Here is an 18,969-nt window from a genome sequence, read left to right as displayed (position 1 = left end):
CTCATCGGGCCATCAGTCTGATTTGTTGCAGACCGCCAATTTCCTATCTGCCAGCGGAAAAGGTCAAAGGGAGTAGTCTCTGGTCCTTTTGTTACTTAGGCGAGGAAAATTAGGGTTTTCCTTTCAATTTAGTTCTAGGACGTCGGCATGAAACAGCCTTAGGTTCCCTGCCTCCAGACACTATTCTGCCCCGCAAGGACTTGATTTTTGGTCATTTCACACCCAGAGACTGGAAGCTCCTATTACTTGGAATTGGTTCAAAAATTAGCACATAGAGTCTGGGCCTGATGGCTTACACCAGTGATACCAGCACATTGGGAGGCTGAGGCAGGCAGATCACTTGAGCTCAGGAGTTCGAGATCATCCTGGGCAACATGGCAAAACCCTATCCCTATAAAAAAGCCAAAAAAAAAAAAAAAACCCACAAAAATTAGCACGTAGATAAGAGCATAGATAAGATTCATGCGGACTTCCTAAAAGACAAAACACCAAGATCTGGGGTCAGGGAATCTAAGGCCAATTCGCAATAATTTCCTAAAATTAAAGAAAAAACACCTGGGGCTGGGGGCAGGGAACCTAAGGCCAATTAACACGAACTCTCTGGAGCTAAACCAAAAGGAAAAACCCCATCTTCCCACGATCAAAGGCTACTCTCTCTACTGTAAAAAGTAAGGTAGAGGTTCTCTTTAAAGACTTTCCTGCCCATCTAATTAGGAATAAATAGTAACTTCTCTTAGAAGCAAAATTTACTGAAAGACCTGTGCTAACATTCTTAAATATCTGCTAGCCGTAATAAAGAAATCAATGGGCCGGGCGCGGTGGCTCAAGCCTGTAATCCCAGCACTTTGGGAGGCCGAGATGGGCGGATCACGAGGTCAGGAGATCGAGACCATCCTGGCTAACACAGTGAAACCCCATCTCTACTAAAAAAAATACAAAAAACTAGCCGGGCGACGTGGCGGGCGCCTGTAGTCCCAGCTACTCCGGAGGCTGAGGCAGGAGAATGGCGTAAACCCGGGAGGCGGAGGTTGCAGTGAGCTGAGATCCGGCCACTGCACTCCAGCCTGGGCGACAGAGCCAGACTCCGTCTCAAAAAAAAAAAAAAAAAGAAAGAAATCAATGTACTTTATGTTCTTAGCTCCCACAATTTAGCCTAAATATTTGCCCTGGCATGCTTATACTGGTCCAAGCAAGCATTAGGTCATAGCCTGTTCCTCTTCCTTATCTGAAGGTGTTTTTACCTTTCTCAACATTCCACAAGTTACTTCCTCCTTCCTTTGTTCTCCTCTGCCTTTGCCCCTTTTAAAAAGTCCTAAGTTGCTAGCCAATCAGGACAAACACAGAATGTGAGGTCCTGTTCCAGCCAATGGAAACTGGACACAGCAGTAGGATGGACGTGTCAGGTTATAAATGACCCTGTCTCCTTTGTTCAGTGTACTCTCGTGGCAAAACTGCTGGCAAGTGTACCCTTTCTGCAGAAAGTAAAAAAATGGCCTTGCTGAAGTAATTAAATTATGTTCAAGTGCTATTTATTTACGGCACCAGGGAACAAGCATTTCTAACACTACGATCCTCCTCCTTCCACCACGTCTCACATGGAAAGGGGAAGTGCCTTGGAGTGGCCGTGGGCCAAGCAGGGCCTACCCCCTTCATCTGTGTGGGGCACCAATCTGCTCCAGCCTCTGGCTGTCTGCAGGCCAATTCATCTCAGCCTTTATTTAGCCAGGGGCCAAATCCTCCATCCAGATAAGGGATAGCCAGCAGGGACCTCAAAAGGAGTACTTAAACCCCAAAAAACTTTGTGAAAGGGACTTTGAGCCGCTTGCTTAGGCCCACTCTCACCCTGTGGAGTGCTTTCTTGCTACAGTAAACGCCTACTTTTGCCTGGGTGCGGTGGCTCACACCTGTAATCCCAGCACTTTGGGAAGCTGAGGTGGGCAGATCACTTGAGGTCAGGAGTTCAAGACCAGCCTGGCTAACATGGTGAAACTTGTCTCCACTAAAAATACAAAAATTAGCTGGGTGTGGTGGTAGGTGCCTGTAGTCCCAGCTACTTGGGAGGCTGAGGCTGGAGAATCGCTTGAACCCGGGAGGCAGAGGTTGCAGTGAGCGGAGATCATGCCGTTACACTCCAGGCTGGGTGACAGTGAGACTCCGTCTCAAAGAGGAAAAAAAAAAACAAACAAAAAAGGCTGGGCACGGTGGATCACACCTGTAATTCCAGCACTTTGGGAGGCTGAGGCAGGTGGATCACCTGAGGTCAGGTGTTTGAGACCAGCCTGGCCAACCTGGTGAAACTCTGTCTCTACTAAAAATACACAAATTAGCTGGGCATGGTGGTGGGCGTCTGTAATCCCAGCTACTTGGGAGGTTGAGACAGGAGGAATACTTGAACGCGGGAGGCAGAGGTTGCAGTGAGCAGAGATCACGCCATTGCACTCCAGTCTAGGTGACAGAGCAAGACTCCGTCACAAAAAAAAAAAAGAGTTAAAATGGTGTCGTTTATGTTATATATATTTTGCCACCAAAAAAATCATCATGTACGAATGTATATAGCAGTTTTATTCACAAAAAGTGAAAACAATCCAAATGTCCTACAACTGGTAGTAAATGTAAGCCATGGAATACTATGCAGCAACAGAAAAGAACAAACAATAGACATTCTTAACTGTGAGTCAAGAATATGACATGACTAATCTGAAATGCATTGTGCTCTGTGAAAAGCAGAATGCTACATACTGCGTAAGACATTTTTGGAAAAATAAACTGTAAGAAATATTGCAGGAATTCATGATGAGGGAAAAGTTTGACTAAAAAGAGGCAGCACTACAGAGTTTTTTAGAGGAATGAGAATAACTGTTTACTTTCATCATGGTAGTGGTTACGTGATGTTAACAACACTGCTATGGGCCGGGCACGGCGGTTCACACCTGTAATTCCAGCATTTTGGGAGGCCAAGGCGGGTGGATCACCTGAGGTCGGGAGTTTGAGACCAGCCTGGCCAACATGGAGAAACTCCGTCTCTACTAAAAATATAAAATTAGCCTGGCGTCATGGCGCATGCCTGTAATCCCAGCTACTCGGGAGGCTGAGGCAGGAGGATCGTCTGAACCCAGAAGGCGAAGGTTGCAGTGAGTTGAGATCGCGCCACTGCACTCCAGCCTGGGCAACAGAGAGAGACTCTGTCTCAAAAAAAATAAATAAGCCCGGGCGCAGTGGCTCAAGCCTGTAATCCCAGCACTTTGGGAGGCCGAGACGGGCGGATCACGAGGTCAGGAGATCCAGACCATCCTGGCTAACAGGGTGAAACCCCGTCTCTACTAAAAAATACAAAAAACTAGCCGGGCGAGGTGGCAGGCGCCTGTAGTCCCAGCTAATGTAGTCCCAGCTACTCGGGAGGCTGAGGCAGGAGAATGGCATAAACCCGGGAGGCAGAGCTTGCAGTGAGCTGAGATCCAGCCACTGCACTCCAGCCTGGGCGACAGAGCGAGACTCCGTCTCAAAAAGTAAAATAAAATAAAATAAATAAATAAATAAATAAATAAATAAAAAATAGCTGGGTGGGGTGGTATGCGTCTATAGTCCCAGCTGCTTGGGAGGCTGAGATGGGACAATCACTTGAGCTGGGGAAGTCAAGGCTGCAATGAGCCATAGTCGCGCCACTGCACTCCAGACTGGACGATAGATTGAGACATTGCCTCACAAAAAGAAAAAGAAATGAGTTATACATATTAAAACAATGAAAATAAGCATAGAAAATATTTATATTTGATGTTCCAAATAATAAACTGACAGCTATCAGAATTCAGCAAGTTTCCAGGTAAAAGGTTGTATTTAAATAATTATCAATGACTTCCCTCTATAGGAGAAGTTATCAACACAACAATGAAAGGGAAAACTGAAAGGCCCAAAAGGACTGAATGAATGGAAGGACAATCTGTGTCATATTAGAGTTGCAAATTAATGTGTCCTGTGTACAGGGCTGTAGCAACGTGGAGGATAGGTATAAACCCGATTGATGAGCATCCTGTATCCGTGGTGGCTGAGGACCTGAATGGGAAGCCCTAGCCTTAGCCCCATCCCTAGGCCTAGTCACTTAAGCCCCGCCCCGCCCCTAGCCCTCGTCTCCACCCACTAGGAATTTCAACCAAGTCCCCCTCCCAATCTGGTTCCACCCTTAGCCCCGCCCCTTGGCGTATTTAAAAAGCCACGCCCCTAGGTCCGGTCTAGCCCCAGCTCCGCCCGTCAGGCCGAGTCATCCAAGTCCAGTCCAGGGTTCTATTTCTTCTCTGTTTACTCCCAATCATGAAGAAACTAGGATTTCTCATCCACTTGCGGCTGGAACCAGTCTTCGCGCTCCTTCGCACTCTGCTCCTCCCCGCTCCACCCCCTTCACCTCAAGTCCCGCCTCACGGGCCCCGCCCCATACACCGTTTGCAGCGCCGAAAGAGGAAGCCTAAGTGCGCTTCTGCGCATGCGCGAGTCGGCAGCCATGCCAGCCTGCCACTCCGCCAGCGTCTGAAGAACATTTTTGCCTCTGTCGGCTTCCTGTCTTGCCCTGCCCCGCCCCGCCTGCACCGGGTCTGGTTCGCGGGAGACTGAGGGCTCGGCTTGAAGATCGGCGGTCTAAGGGCTGCCTCCCCGTCACTCCCTGCCCGGACCCCGCGCCCCGGGCCTCCCGCCGCTGCGGCGCCTCCTCGGAGAGCCCGGGTCAGCTGCCCCTGCGGCCGCGGCTGGTCCCAAACTCACTGAATCGGGAACTCTGTTCTGGGTCCAGAAATCGGAGTGATTCTGATGCAGGCCAGAGTTGGAGAACGAATGTCGTAGTTCATCAGCCTCCGAAAGCATCCTTTGCTCTCTTTCCAGAAAGGAAGAGCATCTCTGCCATTAGGGTCTCAAGGACAAGCGCCTCAGCCTCGTTCTCTGTGAGCTGATCTGTGGATCGCGACGAGTCGGGTGAGCACGGGGTGATATTTGCCTCGGCTCGGTCCCCTCCTGTGCCCTCTTTATGCATGAGATAGTGTTTGTGCCAGGCGCGGTGGTTCACGCCTGTAATCCCAGCGCTTTGGGCGGCCCAGGCGGGCGGATCGCTTGAGCCCAGGAGTTTGAGGCCAACCTGGGCAACATAGCAAGATCCCGTTTCTACAAAAAAAACCAACCAACCAACAAACAAAAAAACAGTAAAATAAAAGGAGCGCTCCTGTGTTCCCAGCCACTCGGGAGGCAGAGGTCGCAGTGAGCTGAGATCGCATCACTGCACTCCAGCATGGGCAACAGAGCGAGACCCTGTCTCAAAAGAAAAGATAGTATTTGGTCTCTGGATTTTATACTCTGCCTGTGGACATCAGTTTGATACATTATATTCAGGTAAAAGTGAACTGATGCTTTATGTCATTAATGATGCATTTGAATCATTTATTTATAGATTGGTTACATTTCACACAGAAAATTTGGTCATCTGTCAGTTTCAATCTTTTCCCTTTTTATTCCTTGCAGTTTCCATTTCTTTTCATTTCTTTACTGCACTTGCCAGGACCTCCAGTACAGTGTCCGACAGAATTAGCATATAATTTACATCCTTGTCTTGTTTCTGATTCCAGAAGGAATTATTCTCTCATTTCACCATTAAATAGGATGTTTGCTGTAGGTGTTTGCAGTTTTTTTTTTTTTTTCCTTTCTTTATTCCTATTTCTTTTTAGAAAATAGGAGTCTCGCCATGTTGCCTGGGCAGGTCTTGAACTCATGGGCTCTCTGCCTCCCAAAGTGCTGAAATTACAGGCATGAGCCACTGCACCCGGCCTGACCATGTTTTAAACCGCTGATATTTTTTTCTTTGATTAGTGGTTGTAATCAGGTTTTAGATCATTGCTGGAAAGTTGTACTACTTGCTAGAAATGTATTGATTTCCTGTGCATCTTCATATTTATTCCTTAAATTTTTTCTATATTCTCCTTATGATAGCTGTAATTATGATTCATTCTTGTTCATAATTTTTGTTGTTGTTCTTTAAGCCCTGTTGCTCTTAAAATTGCTGAGTTTGTTGCTGGCTATGGTGGTGCACATCTGTAGTCCCAGCTGGTGGGAGGCTAAGGCAGGTGGATCGCCAGAGCCTAGGAAATAAGATCAACCTGGGAACATAAAAGAGAGTCTGTCTTAAACAATAAATTAAATAAAAAAATTTTTTTTTTTTTTTTTTGAGACGGAGTCTTGCTCTGTCCCCCAGGCTGGAGTGCAGTGGCGCGATCTCAGCTCACTGCAAGCTCCGCCTCCTGGGTTTACGCCATTCTCCTGCCTCAGCCTCCCGAGTAGCTGGGACTACAGGCGCCTGCCACCTCGCCCGGCTACTTTTTTGTGTTTTTAGTAGAGACGGGGTTTCACCGTGTTAGCCAGGATGGTCTCGATCTCCTGACCTTGTGATCCGCCCGCCTCGGCCTCCCAAAGTGCTGGGATTACAGGCTTGAGCCACCGCGCCCGGCCAAAAATTTTTTTAAAAAGCTGAATTTGTCAGTTTCATTAGTTTTTCTTTTTGCAACGGATGCTTTTTTTTTAGCTTTTCTGATTCTGTTTACTAGGTTTTAAAAAATATTATTTTCTATTTTCTTTCTAAACTTTTATGCTAGTCTTTATTCAACCTCATATATCAATAGTCTAGCCTATTAATATCATTTTTTTTTTTTTTTGAGACAGAGTCTCGCTCCGTCCCCCGGGCTGGAGTGCGGTGGCGTGATCTTGGTTCACTACAACCTCGGCCTCCTGGGTTCAAACAATTCTCTGCCTCAGCCTCCCAAGTAGTGGGGATTACAGGCACCTGCCACCATGCCCGGCTAATTTTTTTGTATTTTTAGTAGAGATGGGTTTCACCATCTTGGCCAGGCTGGTCTTGAACTCCTGACCTTGTGATCCACCTGCCTTGGCCTCCCAAAGTGCTGGGGTTACAGGCATGAGCCACTGTGCCTGGTCAATACTGATTTTTTTTCCTCTGGGAGCTGATAATGCTTATAAATATATAGTAGACATACTAAACCCTCTGAAATTCCAGCATTATCTGAAACAGTTATTTTAATTTTCTGCTTCTACCCTGCCACATTACCTGTCCTGACTTGCTGAAGATAAATATGTTATGTGTCTCCTTATCCCTATAATGTGCTACATTTTTTTATATAGCATGTATCTTTACCTGATGTATTTTGTTTACTTAGAGTCTTACTCCAAAATATTATAACATTCATTTACTTCAGGATTTTTCTTTTTCTTTTTTTTTTTTTTTTCCTATGCCTTATTCCTGGTGACTTCATGTAGTAGGGTTAGTAGGGTCAGGATAAATGTTACCTAAATAAATATGAAATGAAGGAGGTAAGGGCTATAAGGGAAGCGTCGTTGCCCAAAACATAGGCCTTAGGAGAAGGAGCTCAAAGATAGCATATTTGATTATTTATTTATTTATTTTGAGACAGAGTCTGTCTCTGTCGCCCAGGCTGGAGTGTAGTGGTGTGATCTTGGCTCACTGCAACCTCCGCCTCCTGAGTTCACACAGTTCTCCTGCCTCAGCCTCCCGAGTAGCTGGGACTACAGCTGTGTACCACCATGCTCGGCTAATTTTTGTAGTGTTAGTAGAGATGGAGTTTTGCCATTTTGGCCAGGCTGGTCTCGAACTCCTGACCTCATGTGATCCCCCCACTTTTGCCTTCCAAAGTGCTGGGATTACAAGCAAGAGCTACCACACCCAGCATATTTGATTAGAATGCTTCATTTGTCCACTCTCCGTGGTGCCCAATAGAGTTCTAGGCTAAATCCTGGTAAAACTAGGGAATAAGGGGCTTAATAACAATTAAAATTTAAGGTATGTGTTCAGAAATGTACTCACGGGGTGTTTGGGTTTTGAAGACAAATAGGCCTGCATTCATACCCTGCCTCAGCAGCTGTCTAATGGGTTAATATTGAACATGTGGTTAATTGAGTCTTTCTAAGATAATTCTAAACTGGTTATAATAATATTTGAATTGCAGAGCTTCTGTGAGAAATAGTCTAAAATGTGGCCATTTCTTTGCAAAGTCATTCTCACATCAGGGTTGCCCGGCTGGCATATATTGTTACTAATACAGTGAAGAATGTTACAGTTTTTTTATTGGCTTTTAAAAATGCTACTTGTTCCATTGCAGTGGAGGTAACTGTTAATATTTCCTTGTTTGAAATTTGTGAAACAGCCCTGCAGATACCACATCAGGTCTGACACAGGTTAAGTATTTTTGTGTTTGTTTTTTTGAGATGGAGTCTCCCCCTGTCACCCAGGCTGGAGTGCAGTGGCGTGATCTCAGCTGGCTGCAACCTCCGCCTTCCGGGTTCAAGCGATTCTCCTGCCTCAGCCTCCTGAGTAGCTGAGATTACAGTCGCGCGTCACCATGCCCGGTTAATTTTTGAATTTTTAGTAAATACATGTTGGTCAGGCTGGTCCTGAACTCCTGACCTTGTGATCCACCCACCTCGGCCTCCCAAAGTGCTGGGATCACAGGCATGAGCCACTGCGCTTGGCCAAGTAGTCTTACTCTGCTACTCCTGTACTGTGCAGGCAAATTTAGCATGTTTGTCACAACATAGCGGCCTTCTCTACCTCCTGCATATGGAATTCAATAGGCTGATGCTCGGGCAGGCGCGGTGGCTCACGCCTGTGATCCCAACACTTTGGGAGGCCGAGGCGGGCGGATCATGAGGTCAGGAGATGGAGACCATCCTGGCTAACACGGTGAAACCCCGTGTCTACTAAAAACACACAAAAAAATAGCCGGGCATGGTGGCGGGCGCCTGTAGTCCCAGCTACTCGGGAGGCCGAGGCAGGAGAATGACGTGAACCTGGGAGGCGGAGTTTGCAGTGAGCTGTGAGCCGTGATCGTACCACTGCACTCCAGCCTGGGTGAAAGAGGGAGACTCTGTCTCAAAAAAAAAAAAAAAGAAAAAGCTGACGCTCTTTCTCAGATTTTGGGGACCCTGCAGCTCATGGGGCAGGGGTAATGGTCTAGGGCTGAGCAGCAAAGCCTGTTAGCCCGCCAAGTGGTGCAGAAGTAAGAAATACTGGGAGTGGAACTCCCAGAAGCCTGGCGTATAAATCAGTGCTTTCTTGAATTTGAGACAGGGAGTGTTTATTCTTGTTGTGGAAGATATTCCTGGATACATTTTATACTTTTTGTTATCATGGGCAAATATACAACCAGACTTTTCCAGTCTTCAGTTAACTTACAAAATAGCACTCTTAACCTCTTCTTTATGATCAGCAAGAACCAGAGCACTGTTTTCTATCTCTAGGGGGACATGAGGTTGTTCTACTTTCCCACAAGAGCAGCGTATATTTGCGTGTGTGTGTGTGTGTGTCTGTGTGTGTGTTGAGGGGAGTTGTTACTTATAATTGATGGGCTGCAACATCTAGGCTCATGAGTGTGGGAATTTTGGGGAAGTCTGGCTTCTCATGTTATCTTCTTTACTTTTAACTTCTCAATATCCTGCTTTTCTTCATGAAGGGGACATGGAGGAAGAAAGAACAACTGTTGAATTACAGAAAAATAGCATACAGGTAAGTAAAAGGTAATAATTGTCCAAAAGAATATTTCCATTGCACCAGGTCTCCCTCAGTGTTTTAGAGCACAAGTCAGCGTTCTGTTTCTATATTGGATCACATAGTATTTTAGGCACTGAAGGCCATAGTGTTTCTTTTTTTTTTCCCACACAGAGTCTCGCTCTGTCGCCAGGCTGGAGTGCAGTGGCACCATCTCGGCTCACTGTAGCCTCCAACTCCCTGGTTCAACCAATTATCCTGCCTCAGCCTCCCAAGTAGCTGGGACTACAGCCATGTGCCACCACTCCCGGCTAACTTTGTATTTTTAGTAGAGATGGGGTTTCACCATGTTGGCCAGGATGGTCCTGACCTTGTGATCTGCCCGGCTCAGCCTCCCAAAGTGTTGGGATTACAGGCGTGAGCCGCTGTGTCTGACTGGCCATAGTGTTTCTATTGCAATTCAGCTTTACCATTTTAGTGCAAAAGCAGCCATAGACAGTAAACACACGTTTTATTGTGTTCCAATAAAACTTTATTTATGCATTCAAGTGGCAGCTTGGATATAGTCCATGTGCCATAGTTTGTTGACTACTGGCCTAGAATACAAGGAAGTATGACCAGCTGTGGGCCTCACTTCAAAGTTGTGCTTGTGCAGGCTCCTGGGCCTCTCAGGTTTGTGAGAGGGGGAAAAAATGAAAAGCTTCTATTCTCTCAGTGTATTTTTATTCATTAAAAACCCATCTAGATTTGACCCTGTGTTTAATGTTGTAGTGATTGCTATGGTGGGAACGAAGTAACAGGTGAAGTTATTTCTGTAGTAAGGAATTGATGATGTCAATGTGGAAACTATTTCATTTCCAGAGCATTTCTCTCATTTCTTCAATATGCTCTGGACTTTTCTAGGCCATCGTAAGACTGGCATTGGTCACCATCTATGATGTTGTGAAATACATATTTGGGGCTGGGCACAGTGGCTCACACCTGTAATCTCAGCACTTTGGGAGGCTGAGGTGGGTGGATTGCCTGAGGTCAGGAGTTTGAGACCAGTTTGGCCAACATGGTGAAACCTTGTCTCTACTGAAAATACCAAAAAAAAAAAAAAAAAAAAAAAATAGCTGGGCATGGTGGCATGTGCCTGTAATCCCAGCTACTTGGGAGGCTGAGGCAGGGGAATTGCTTGAACCAGGGAGGTGGAGGTTGCAATAAGCTGAGACGGTGCCACTGCACTCCAGCCTGGGCGACAGAGTAAGACTCTGTCTCAAAAAGAAAAGAAAACAATTTGGTTTTCATCCTGTTTCCTAGCACAGAGTTCCTAAAAACCCTTGTAATCTCTAGAGCAATAAGAGGGTCTTTTGTGTGCTCATGAGATGGTTGGGGTCTGGAAGCCCCTAGAGAGCCTCAGAATGGGGGCTGGTTCAGAAAGACGCAGGCAAGATCAGAGGATTGGGACTTAAGTCAGCCATGCCTATGATGGAGCCTCCTTAAAAACCCAAAGGACTGGCTTGAGGAGCTCGTGGATAGCTGGATGTGTGGTGGTTCCTGGAGGGTGGCATGCCAGGAGAGGGCATGGAATCTCTGCGCCACTTCCCACCATACCTTGGCCTGTCCATCTTTTCATCTGGCTGTTTTATCTGTGTACTTTGTAATGTCCTTGGTGATAAACCAATAAACATGTTTCCCTGAGTTCTGTGAGTTGTTCCAGCATATTAATCAAACTCAAGGAGAGGGCAGTAGGAGCCCTGATTTTAGCCAGTCAGAAGTAAAATTGACAGCCTTTTAACTTGGGATTGGCATCTGAAGTGGGAGGCAGTTTAGTGGGACCTTGTGTGGAATCTCCAACCTGTGGAATCTCCAGGTGGATAGTATCAGAAGCAAATGGTAGGATACCCAGCTGGTGTCCACTGGGGAATTGCTTGGTGTGTGTGGAAAATATCCCCCACACATCTGGTGTCAGAAGTGTGCTGTACAGTATTGAGTGACTATGTAAAAGGGTGGGAAAACACTTTCTTTTTTTCCTAGCTCATTGGCATCAAATTGTGGGGAGATAAATTTAGTGGGTTTTTTTTGTTTTTGGTTTTTTTTGGTTTTTGTCCAGGCTCGAGTGCAGTGGCATGGTCATGCTCATTGCAGCCTCAACCTCGCAGCTCAAGCAATCCCCCCACCCACCTCAGCCTCTGGAGTAGCTGCCACCATAGGCACACGCCACCACGCCCAGCTGTTTTAAAAAAATTTTGGTAGAGACTGATTCTCACCATGTTCTGTTGCCTAGGCTGGTCTTGAACTCCTGGGCTCACGTAGTCCTTCTGCTTTGGCCCCCCAAAGTGCTGGGATTATAGGCTTCACCCAATTTGCCTGGCAATTTAGTATTTTAGAAGTGTTAAATCTACAAGCCAGGATTTGATCAGTGATGAATTATGTATAGATCGAAAGAGAGATTTGTTGACTGAGTCCTAGAGTAGATGCTGGGATCTTCTGAACTTCCTATGAAATGATTCTCATTTCCTCGATGTTGTCAGCCTCATCTGTCCTCTTGTACACACTGGAGGAATTGTACCTTTCTGAATAGAATTTGTGGTATGTTTTAGGACTCAGTAGTCTTTGAGGATGTGGCTGTGGACTTTACCCAGGAAGAATGGGCTTTGCTGGATCTTGCTCAGAGGAACCTCTACAGAGAGGTGATGCTGGAAAACTTCCAGAACCTGGCCTCACTAGGTAAGAATGGCAAGATTCTTTCATACAGTTGTTTAGAAAGTTATTTTATCTCACTAAATTGACTCTATTCTAGAATTTGGGCTGAGGAATGGGAAGACATTGATAAATAAGACAGATATGGTCACTGACCCCAAGGAACTTACAGTCTAGTGGCTTACCTATGAAAATAAACACCTGGGCCGGGTGCGGTGGCTCACGCCTGTAATCCCAGCACTTTGGGAGGCCGAGGTGGGCAGATCACCTGAGGTCGGGAGTTCGAGACCAGCCTGAGCAACATGGAGAAACCCCATCTCTACTAAGAATACAAAATTAGCCAGGCGTGGTGGCACATGCCTGTAATCCCAGCTACTTGAGAGGCTGAGGCAGGAAAATCGCTTGAACCCAGGAGGCGGAGGTTGTGGTGAGCCAAGATCACACCATTGCACTCCAGCCTGGGCAACAAGAGTGAAACTCCATCTCAAAAAAAAAAAAAAAAAGAAAGAAAGAAAATAAACATCTATATATTGAACTGATGCTTTTTTTTTGTGGTTGAAAGCCTTGAGGTTTATTAAGTATCGAAAGTGTGGATATAAACCTCAGCAATCACTATAGGACACAGGGAGGAGGTTTGCAGTTTGGACATTTTGAGGATTTTACTGCTATCTATGTCCTTTACCCAAAGACTACCAGAACACACCTATAGTTAAACAAGTTGGGTTTATTTTGCAGTGCAGCAAGCAAGAATACATGTCTCTTGCATGTCCTAGTAACAGGAGGTTAGAAAAGACCTATTATAGGATTTGTGCTTCAGTTGAGTGATTTGGGGGTGGGTCTAGGGAAGCAGGCTGTATTAGTTTCCTAGACCTTCTGTAACAGGGTATCACACACTGGTGGCTAAAAACAATGGAAATTTGTTCCTTCACAGCATTTCCGGAGGCTGGGTTTCTGAAATCAAGGGATCAGCAGGGCCATGTTCTCTCTGAAGGCTCTGGGGGAAAGATTCCCTTTCTCTTCCTGTCTTCTGGTGATTGCTGGCAATCATTGGCATTCTGTGACTTATAGATGCATCATTCCATTCTCTGCCTTCATCTTCTTCCCTAAGTTTAAGGAAGAGACTTAGATTTCTAAGTCTGATGAAGCTACATTGACACATCATCATTGCCCAGAGTCCATCATTTACATTAGGGTTCACCCTTGGTATTGTACATTCTGTGGGTTTGGAAGAATATATAATGACATGTATCCACCATTATAATATCATACAAAATAGTTTCACTGCTGTAAAAATCCTCTGTGCTCTAATCCCTCCTTCCCTCCCTCTTAAATCTTGGCAACCACTGATCTTACTGTCTCCATAATGTTGTTGCCTTCTGCAAAATGGCATAGAGTTGGAATCATGCAGTATGTAGCCTTTTCAGATTGACTTCTTTCACTTAGCAATATACATTTAAGATTCCTCCATGTCTTTTCATGGCTTGAGAGCTCATTGCTTTGTACTGCTAATACTCTATTGTCTGGATGTACCACCGTTTATCCATTGACCTACTGAAGGACTTCTTGGTTGCTTACACGTTTTGGTAGTTATAAATAAAGCTACTGTGAACATTGGTGTGCAGGTTTTTATGTGGACATAAGTTTTCAACTCCTTTGGGTAAAAGGAGTGCAATTCAGTTGCTGGATTTTATGGTAAGAGGATGTTTAATTTTATAAGAAACTGCCAAACTGTCTTCCAAAGTGGCTCTACCATCTTGCATTCCAACCGGCAATGAATGAGAGTTCCTGTTGCTCCTCATCCTCACCAGCATTTGTTGAATGTTCAGGATTTTGGCCATTCTAATAGGTGTGTAGTGGTGCCTTGTTTTAATTTGCATTTCCCTGATGACTTATGATGTTGATCATCTTTTCATATGCTTATTTGCCATCTGTATATGTTCTTTGGTGAGGTGTCTGTAAAGGTCTTTGTCTTTTTTTTTTTTTAAATGTTGAGTTTTAAGAGTTCTCTGAATATATGTATTTTTTTCTGCATGAAATCGGATACTGTCTTCATATATTTTTGATAACAGTTCCTTCTCAGATATGTTTTTTGCAAATATTTTCTCCCAGGCTGTGGCTTATCTTTCCATTCTCTTGACATTGTCTTTCGGAGGGCAGAAATTTTTAATGTTCATGAAGTTCAGTTATTGATTCTTTGTTTTATGGATCATGCTTTAGCATTATATCTAAAATATCATTGCCAGGGTGTGGTGGCACACGCTGGTAGTCCCAGTTACTTGGGAGGTGGAGGCTGGAGGCTCACTTGAGTCCAGGAGTTTGAGGCTGCAGTGAGCTTTGATCACACCACTACTATAGTCTGGGTGATAAAGTGAGACCCTGTCTCTTAAAAAAAATTAAAAATGTCATTGCCAAACAGAAAGTCATCTAGATTTTTCTCCTGTTATCTTCTAGGAGTTTTCTAGCTTTGCATTTTACAGTGAGGTCTGTGACCCATTTAGAGTTAACTTTTGTGAAGGATCTAAGGCCCGTGTCTAGATTTATTTTTTTGCTTGGGGATGTCCAGTTGTTCCAGTACTATCTTTTCTCCATTGTATTGCCTTTGCTATTTTGTCAAGGTAAGCTGACTGTATTGGTGTGGCTCTGTTTCTGAATCCACTGTGCTTTTCCATTGATCAATTTGAACATAAATTTTGGGGGGACGTTGTTCAGCCTAGTGACACAGGGCAGTCATTTTAGATTGGTTGCTGACAGAAAGTGAATAGTATTGCTGGTTGCTGACAGTATTATTCAGTAATACTCCATTATTGAGTATGTTGTGGGTGGCATAAAGTCTTTAGCCAAAATTTTGAGGTAACCTTGTTTTGTTTCATTTTATCACGATTTCAGAGTAACTTTATCCAAGATTAGTATTTTGTGAGATTATTTATATTTAATAGGAGAACAAAATGTCCCAGCTATGACTGTCTGACCAGCTTGGAATGATACTGAGGTTTAGGTGTGAACATTAGATCAGTTCTATATGTCAGAGGCTGCTTCCTCCTGCCACCTCTCCTTTTTTTTTTTTTTTTTTTTTGAGATGGAGTCTCGCTCTGTCGCCCGGGCTAGAGTACAGTGGCACAATCTCGGCTCACTGCAACCTCCACCTTCCAGGTTCAAGCAGTTCTCCTGCCTCAGATTCCTGAGTAGCTTGGATTATAGGCGTGCTCCACCACACCCTGCTAATTTTGTATTTTTAGTAGAGATGGGGTTTCACCATGTTGGTCAGGCTGGTCTTGAACCCCTGGCCTTGTGATCCACCTGCCTCGGCCTCGCAAAGTGCTGGGATTACAGGCATGAGCCACTGCGCCTGGCCTGTCACCTCTCCTTTAAAAAAAAAAAATTGACATTGTGTTGCAGTTAAACTCACAGAATATCAGAAGACTAAAGTTTTGTTTCTGTCTCATGGAAATGTTTGTGATTCTTCATTATTTTCCCTTGTGATATGCCTTTCTGCTTGTGCAGGGTATCTGCTACACACACCCCATCTGATCTGCCAGTGGGAACAAGAGGAGGACCTGCAGACAGTGAAGAGAGAACTTATCCAGGTCATCTTTATGGGAGAGCACCAGGAAGGCAAGAATCTTTAGGAGAAACTGCTTTGGTTGGGGAAAAATATCAACTTAAAATCAAAAACAAAAACAAACTTTGTTTTATATGAGGAAGCTCATCTTCCACAGATATCTCAGATGACTATTTTGACTTTTTATCAGTCCTGTCACATTTTCCTTGTTCTTGGCAAAGACCTTCCACGTTTCCTCTTTGTAAGGTAGCATTTGATCATGTGCATTCTATCCAATTTCTGTTTTGTTCTCCTAATACTAGCTTAGTTATGTTAGTTTTAATCTTCATAGAATTATTTCTTAATTGCTTACCATTTTGACCCTTGCGCGTATTAATGCCAAAGTCCTGAAAAAGCCACTCTGCAAAAAGTCCTTTGCTCACAGAAGCTTTCACTTTTTCTGTTTCAGGTTTTGAGACTCAACTTAAAACTAACGAATCAGTTGCTCCACAAGATATTTGTGGAGAAAAAATATCCAATGAACAAAAAATAGTAAGATTCAAAAGGAATGATTCCTGGTTCTCCAGTTTACATGAAAACCAGGAGTCCTGTGGTATTGATGATCAGAACAAAAGCCATGAGAGACATTTGAGGTGAGTGCCATTCGTGAGAAAGAGAAAGTGTCTCAGGAGAGAATCTCAAAGTCATGAAATTTAAGAAGTATGTATATATTAACAAGCCTAGGTCAAAGATTGTGGTTTGAGAAAGAATTTTCATGAATTAATTTTTTTCCACAAATGAGACAGAGATTTTGAATGTTTGACACATACTTCAGTTGTAAACAGTTATCAGAAAAATCCCAGGAGTCAATAACTGGGTGGGTGACGGTATTGGCTATGGTAGAACTCTCTGTGAGAACTTTCAGCTTATAACTTGACAGAAGGGCAGAAAACATACACATTCACTGAAATTGGTAGACATTTCTTACTAATAATGTGTCTTTTATTTTTAAAAGAAATCATATGGTAGAGAATATCTATGAATGTTGTGAAGAAAATCAAGATGGACAGACTTTCAGCCAAGTTCCAAATCTTGATTCACTCAAGAGAAACACTGAAGTAAAATCCTATGAATGCCATGAGTGTGGAAAGGCCTTCGTGGATCATTCATCCCTTAAGAATCACATCAAGTCTCATACTGGAAGCAAACCCTATCAGTGCAAGGAATGTGGGAAGGCCTTCCATTTTCTTGCTTGTTTCAAGAAGCATATGAAAACCCCCACTGAGGAGAAGCCCTACGAATGTAAGGAATGTACCAAGGCCTTCAGTTGTTCCTCATTCTTTAGGGCACATATGAAGATTCACGTCGGAAAGACAAACTATGAATGTAAGGAATGTGGGAAAGCTTTTAGTTGTTCCTCATCGCTCACAGAACACAAAAGAATTCATAGTGGAGATAAGCCTTATGAATGTAGGGAATGTGGGAAGGCCTTCAGTTGTTCCTCCTCACTCTCCAAACACAAAAGAATTCACAGTGGAGATAAGCCATATGAATGTAAAGAATGTGGGAAGGCCTTTAGCTCTTCCTCTCACCTTATAATACATATAAGAATTCACACTGGAGAGAAGCCTTATGAATGTAAAGAGTGTGGGAAGGCCTTCAGCGAGTCCTCAAAACTCACTGTACATGTGAGGACACATACTGGAGAGAAACCCTACAAATGTAAGGAATGTGGGAAAGCCTACAATTGCCCCTCCTCCTTAAGTATCCATATAAGAAAACACACTGGAGAAAAACCCTATGAATGTCTGGAATGTGGAAAGGCCTTCTACCTCCCCACTTCCCTTAATACACATGTGAAAAATCAAAGTCGAGAGAAACCCTATGAATGTAAGGAATGTGGGAAGGCCTTTAGTTGTCCCTCGTCCTTTAGAGCACATGTGAGAGACCACACTGGAAAGATACAGTATGAATGTAAGGAGTGTGGGAAGACCTTTAGTCGTTCCTCGTCCCTCACCGAACACCTAAGAACTCACAGTGGAGAGAAGCCGTATGAATGTAAGGAATGTGGGAAAGCCTTTATTAGTTCCTCCCACCTTACAGTACATATCAGAACTCACACTGGAGAGAAACCCTATGAATGTAAGAAATGTGGGAAAGCCTTTATTTATCCCTCAGCCCTTAGGATCCACATGAGAACGCACACTGGGGAAAAACCCTATGAATGTAAGGAATGCGGGAAAGCATTTCGTCATTCTTCATACCTTACTGTACATGCAAGAATGCACACTGGAGAGAAACCCTTTGAATGTCTGGAATGTGGAAAGGCCTTCAGTTGTCCCTCATCCTTTCGAAGGCATGTGAGAAGCCACACTGGAGAGAAGCCCTATGAATGTAAAGAATGTGGGAAAGCCTTTGTTTGTCCTGCCTACTTTCGAAGACATGTGAAAACTCACACTAGAGAAAACATATAAATGTAAGGAATATGGGAATGTCTGCAAAGCTTCAGATCCTAGGCAACTTGTGAGATCTCATACTGTGGAGACACCATATGAATGTAAGAAAGTAGGAAATTGTTGCTCATCGTTTTGAAGATTTGAGGACACTTCAGAGAAACCCTGTGTATGTAAATCATGTACTGAAAACTTTATGAACATTGCTTATTATGTATAAGAAAATTCATACTAGAAATGAAGATCAGTGCCTCATCCTTAAAGTAGACTGCTAGCTCTTTGATTACCAGTGTTTTCTGATAGGAACATTTAAGGTGATAAATTTACCTTTTCAGCTCCAGCCACATACCTTTTAGTATGAAGTGCTTTAATTTTGGTTCTGATGTAAATATGATTTCCATGACAAAATCTTTTGGATCCATGGAGGATGTGAAAAAATTTTTCTGTATAGGCAGGAGTGGTCTTTTTTTAAAAAGTGGTTTCTAATTTATGTTCATCATTCTTTAAATGGGTAGTCACTATAATATTGACACTTTGGTTTTTGTTGATGCTTTGTTTTTAGTCTACATGGTGGATAGTAGAACTTGCCCACTCAATATTTTTCTTCCTATTCTTTTTCCTAAGAGAGACGTTAGAGTTTCTGAGATGATCAGTTTTTACTGTTTAAAGCTTTTATTGTCTAGTGAGTAATTTCAGCAGAAATTAATTTAATATACTATTTTTATATTTTATTCTTTGTCCTTGCTCAT

General features: G+C 43.9%; 1 protein-coding gene across 1 annotated transcript; it reads left to right on the top strand.

Annotated features, from left to right (window-relative positions):
• The first annotated feature begins 4,591 nt into the window (after window positions 1-4,591).
• On the top strand, window positions 4,592-18,752 carry ZNF699 (zinc finger protein 699). Its single transcript, XM_025368494.1, has 6 exons — window positions 4,592-4,956; window positions 9,510-9,562; window positions 12,130-12,256; window positions 15,731-15,841; window positions 16,237-16,420; window positions 16,783-18,752. The coding sequence occupies exons 2-6, from the start codon at window positions 9,515-9,517 to the stop codon at window positions 18,239-18,241; spliced, it is 1,929 nt and encodes a 642-aa protein (XP_025224279.1). The 5' UTR covers window positions 4,592-4,956; window positions 9,510-9,514; the 3' UTR covers window positions 18,242-18,752.
• Window positions 18,753-18,969: the final 217 nt, after the last annotated feature.

Source organism: Theropithecus gelada, chromosome 19 (assembly GCF_003255815.1).
Source record: "Theropithecus gelada isolate Dixy chromosome 19, Tgel_1.0, whole genome shotgun sequence".
In the NCBI taxonomy this organism is placed as follows: Eukaryota; Metazoa; Chordata; class Mammalia; order Primates; family Cercopithecidae; genus Theropithecus; species Theropithecus gelada.
Note: the sequence above shows the minus strand (reverse complement) of the source record. Positions and strands in the feature narration are given on the sequence as shown.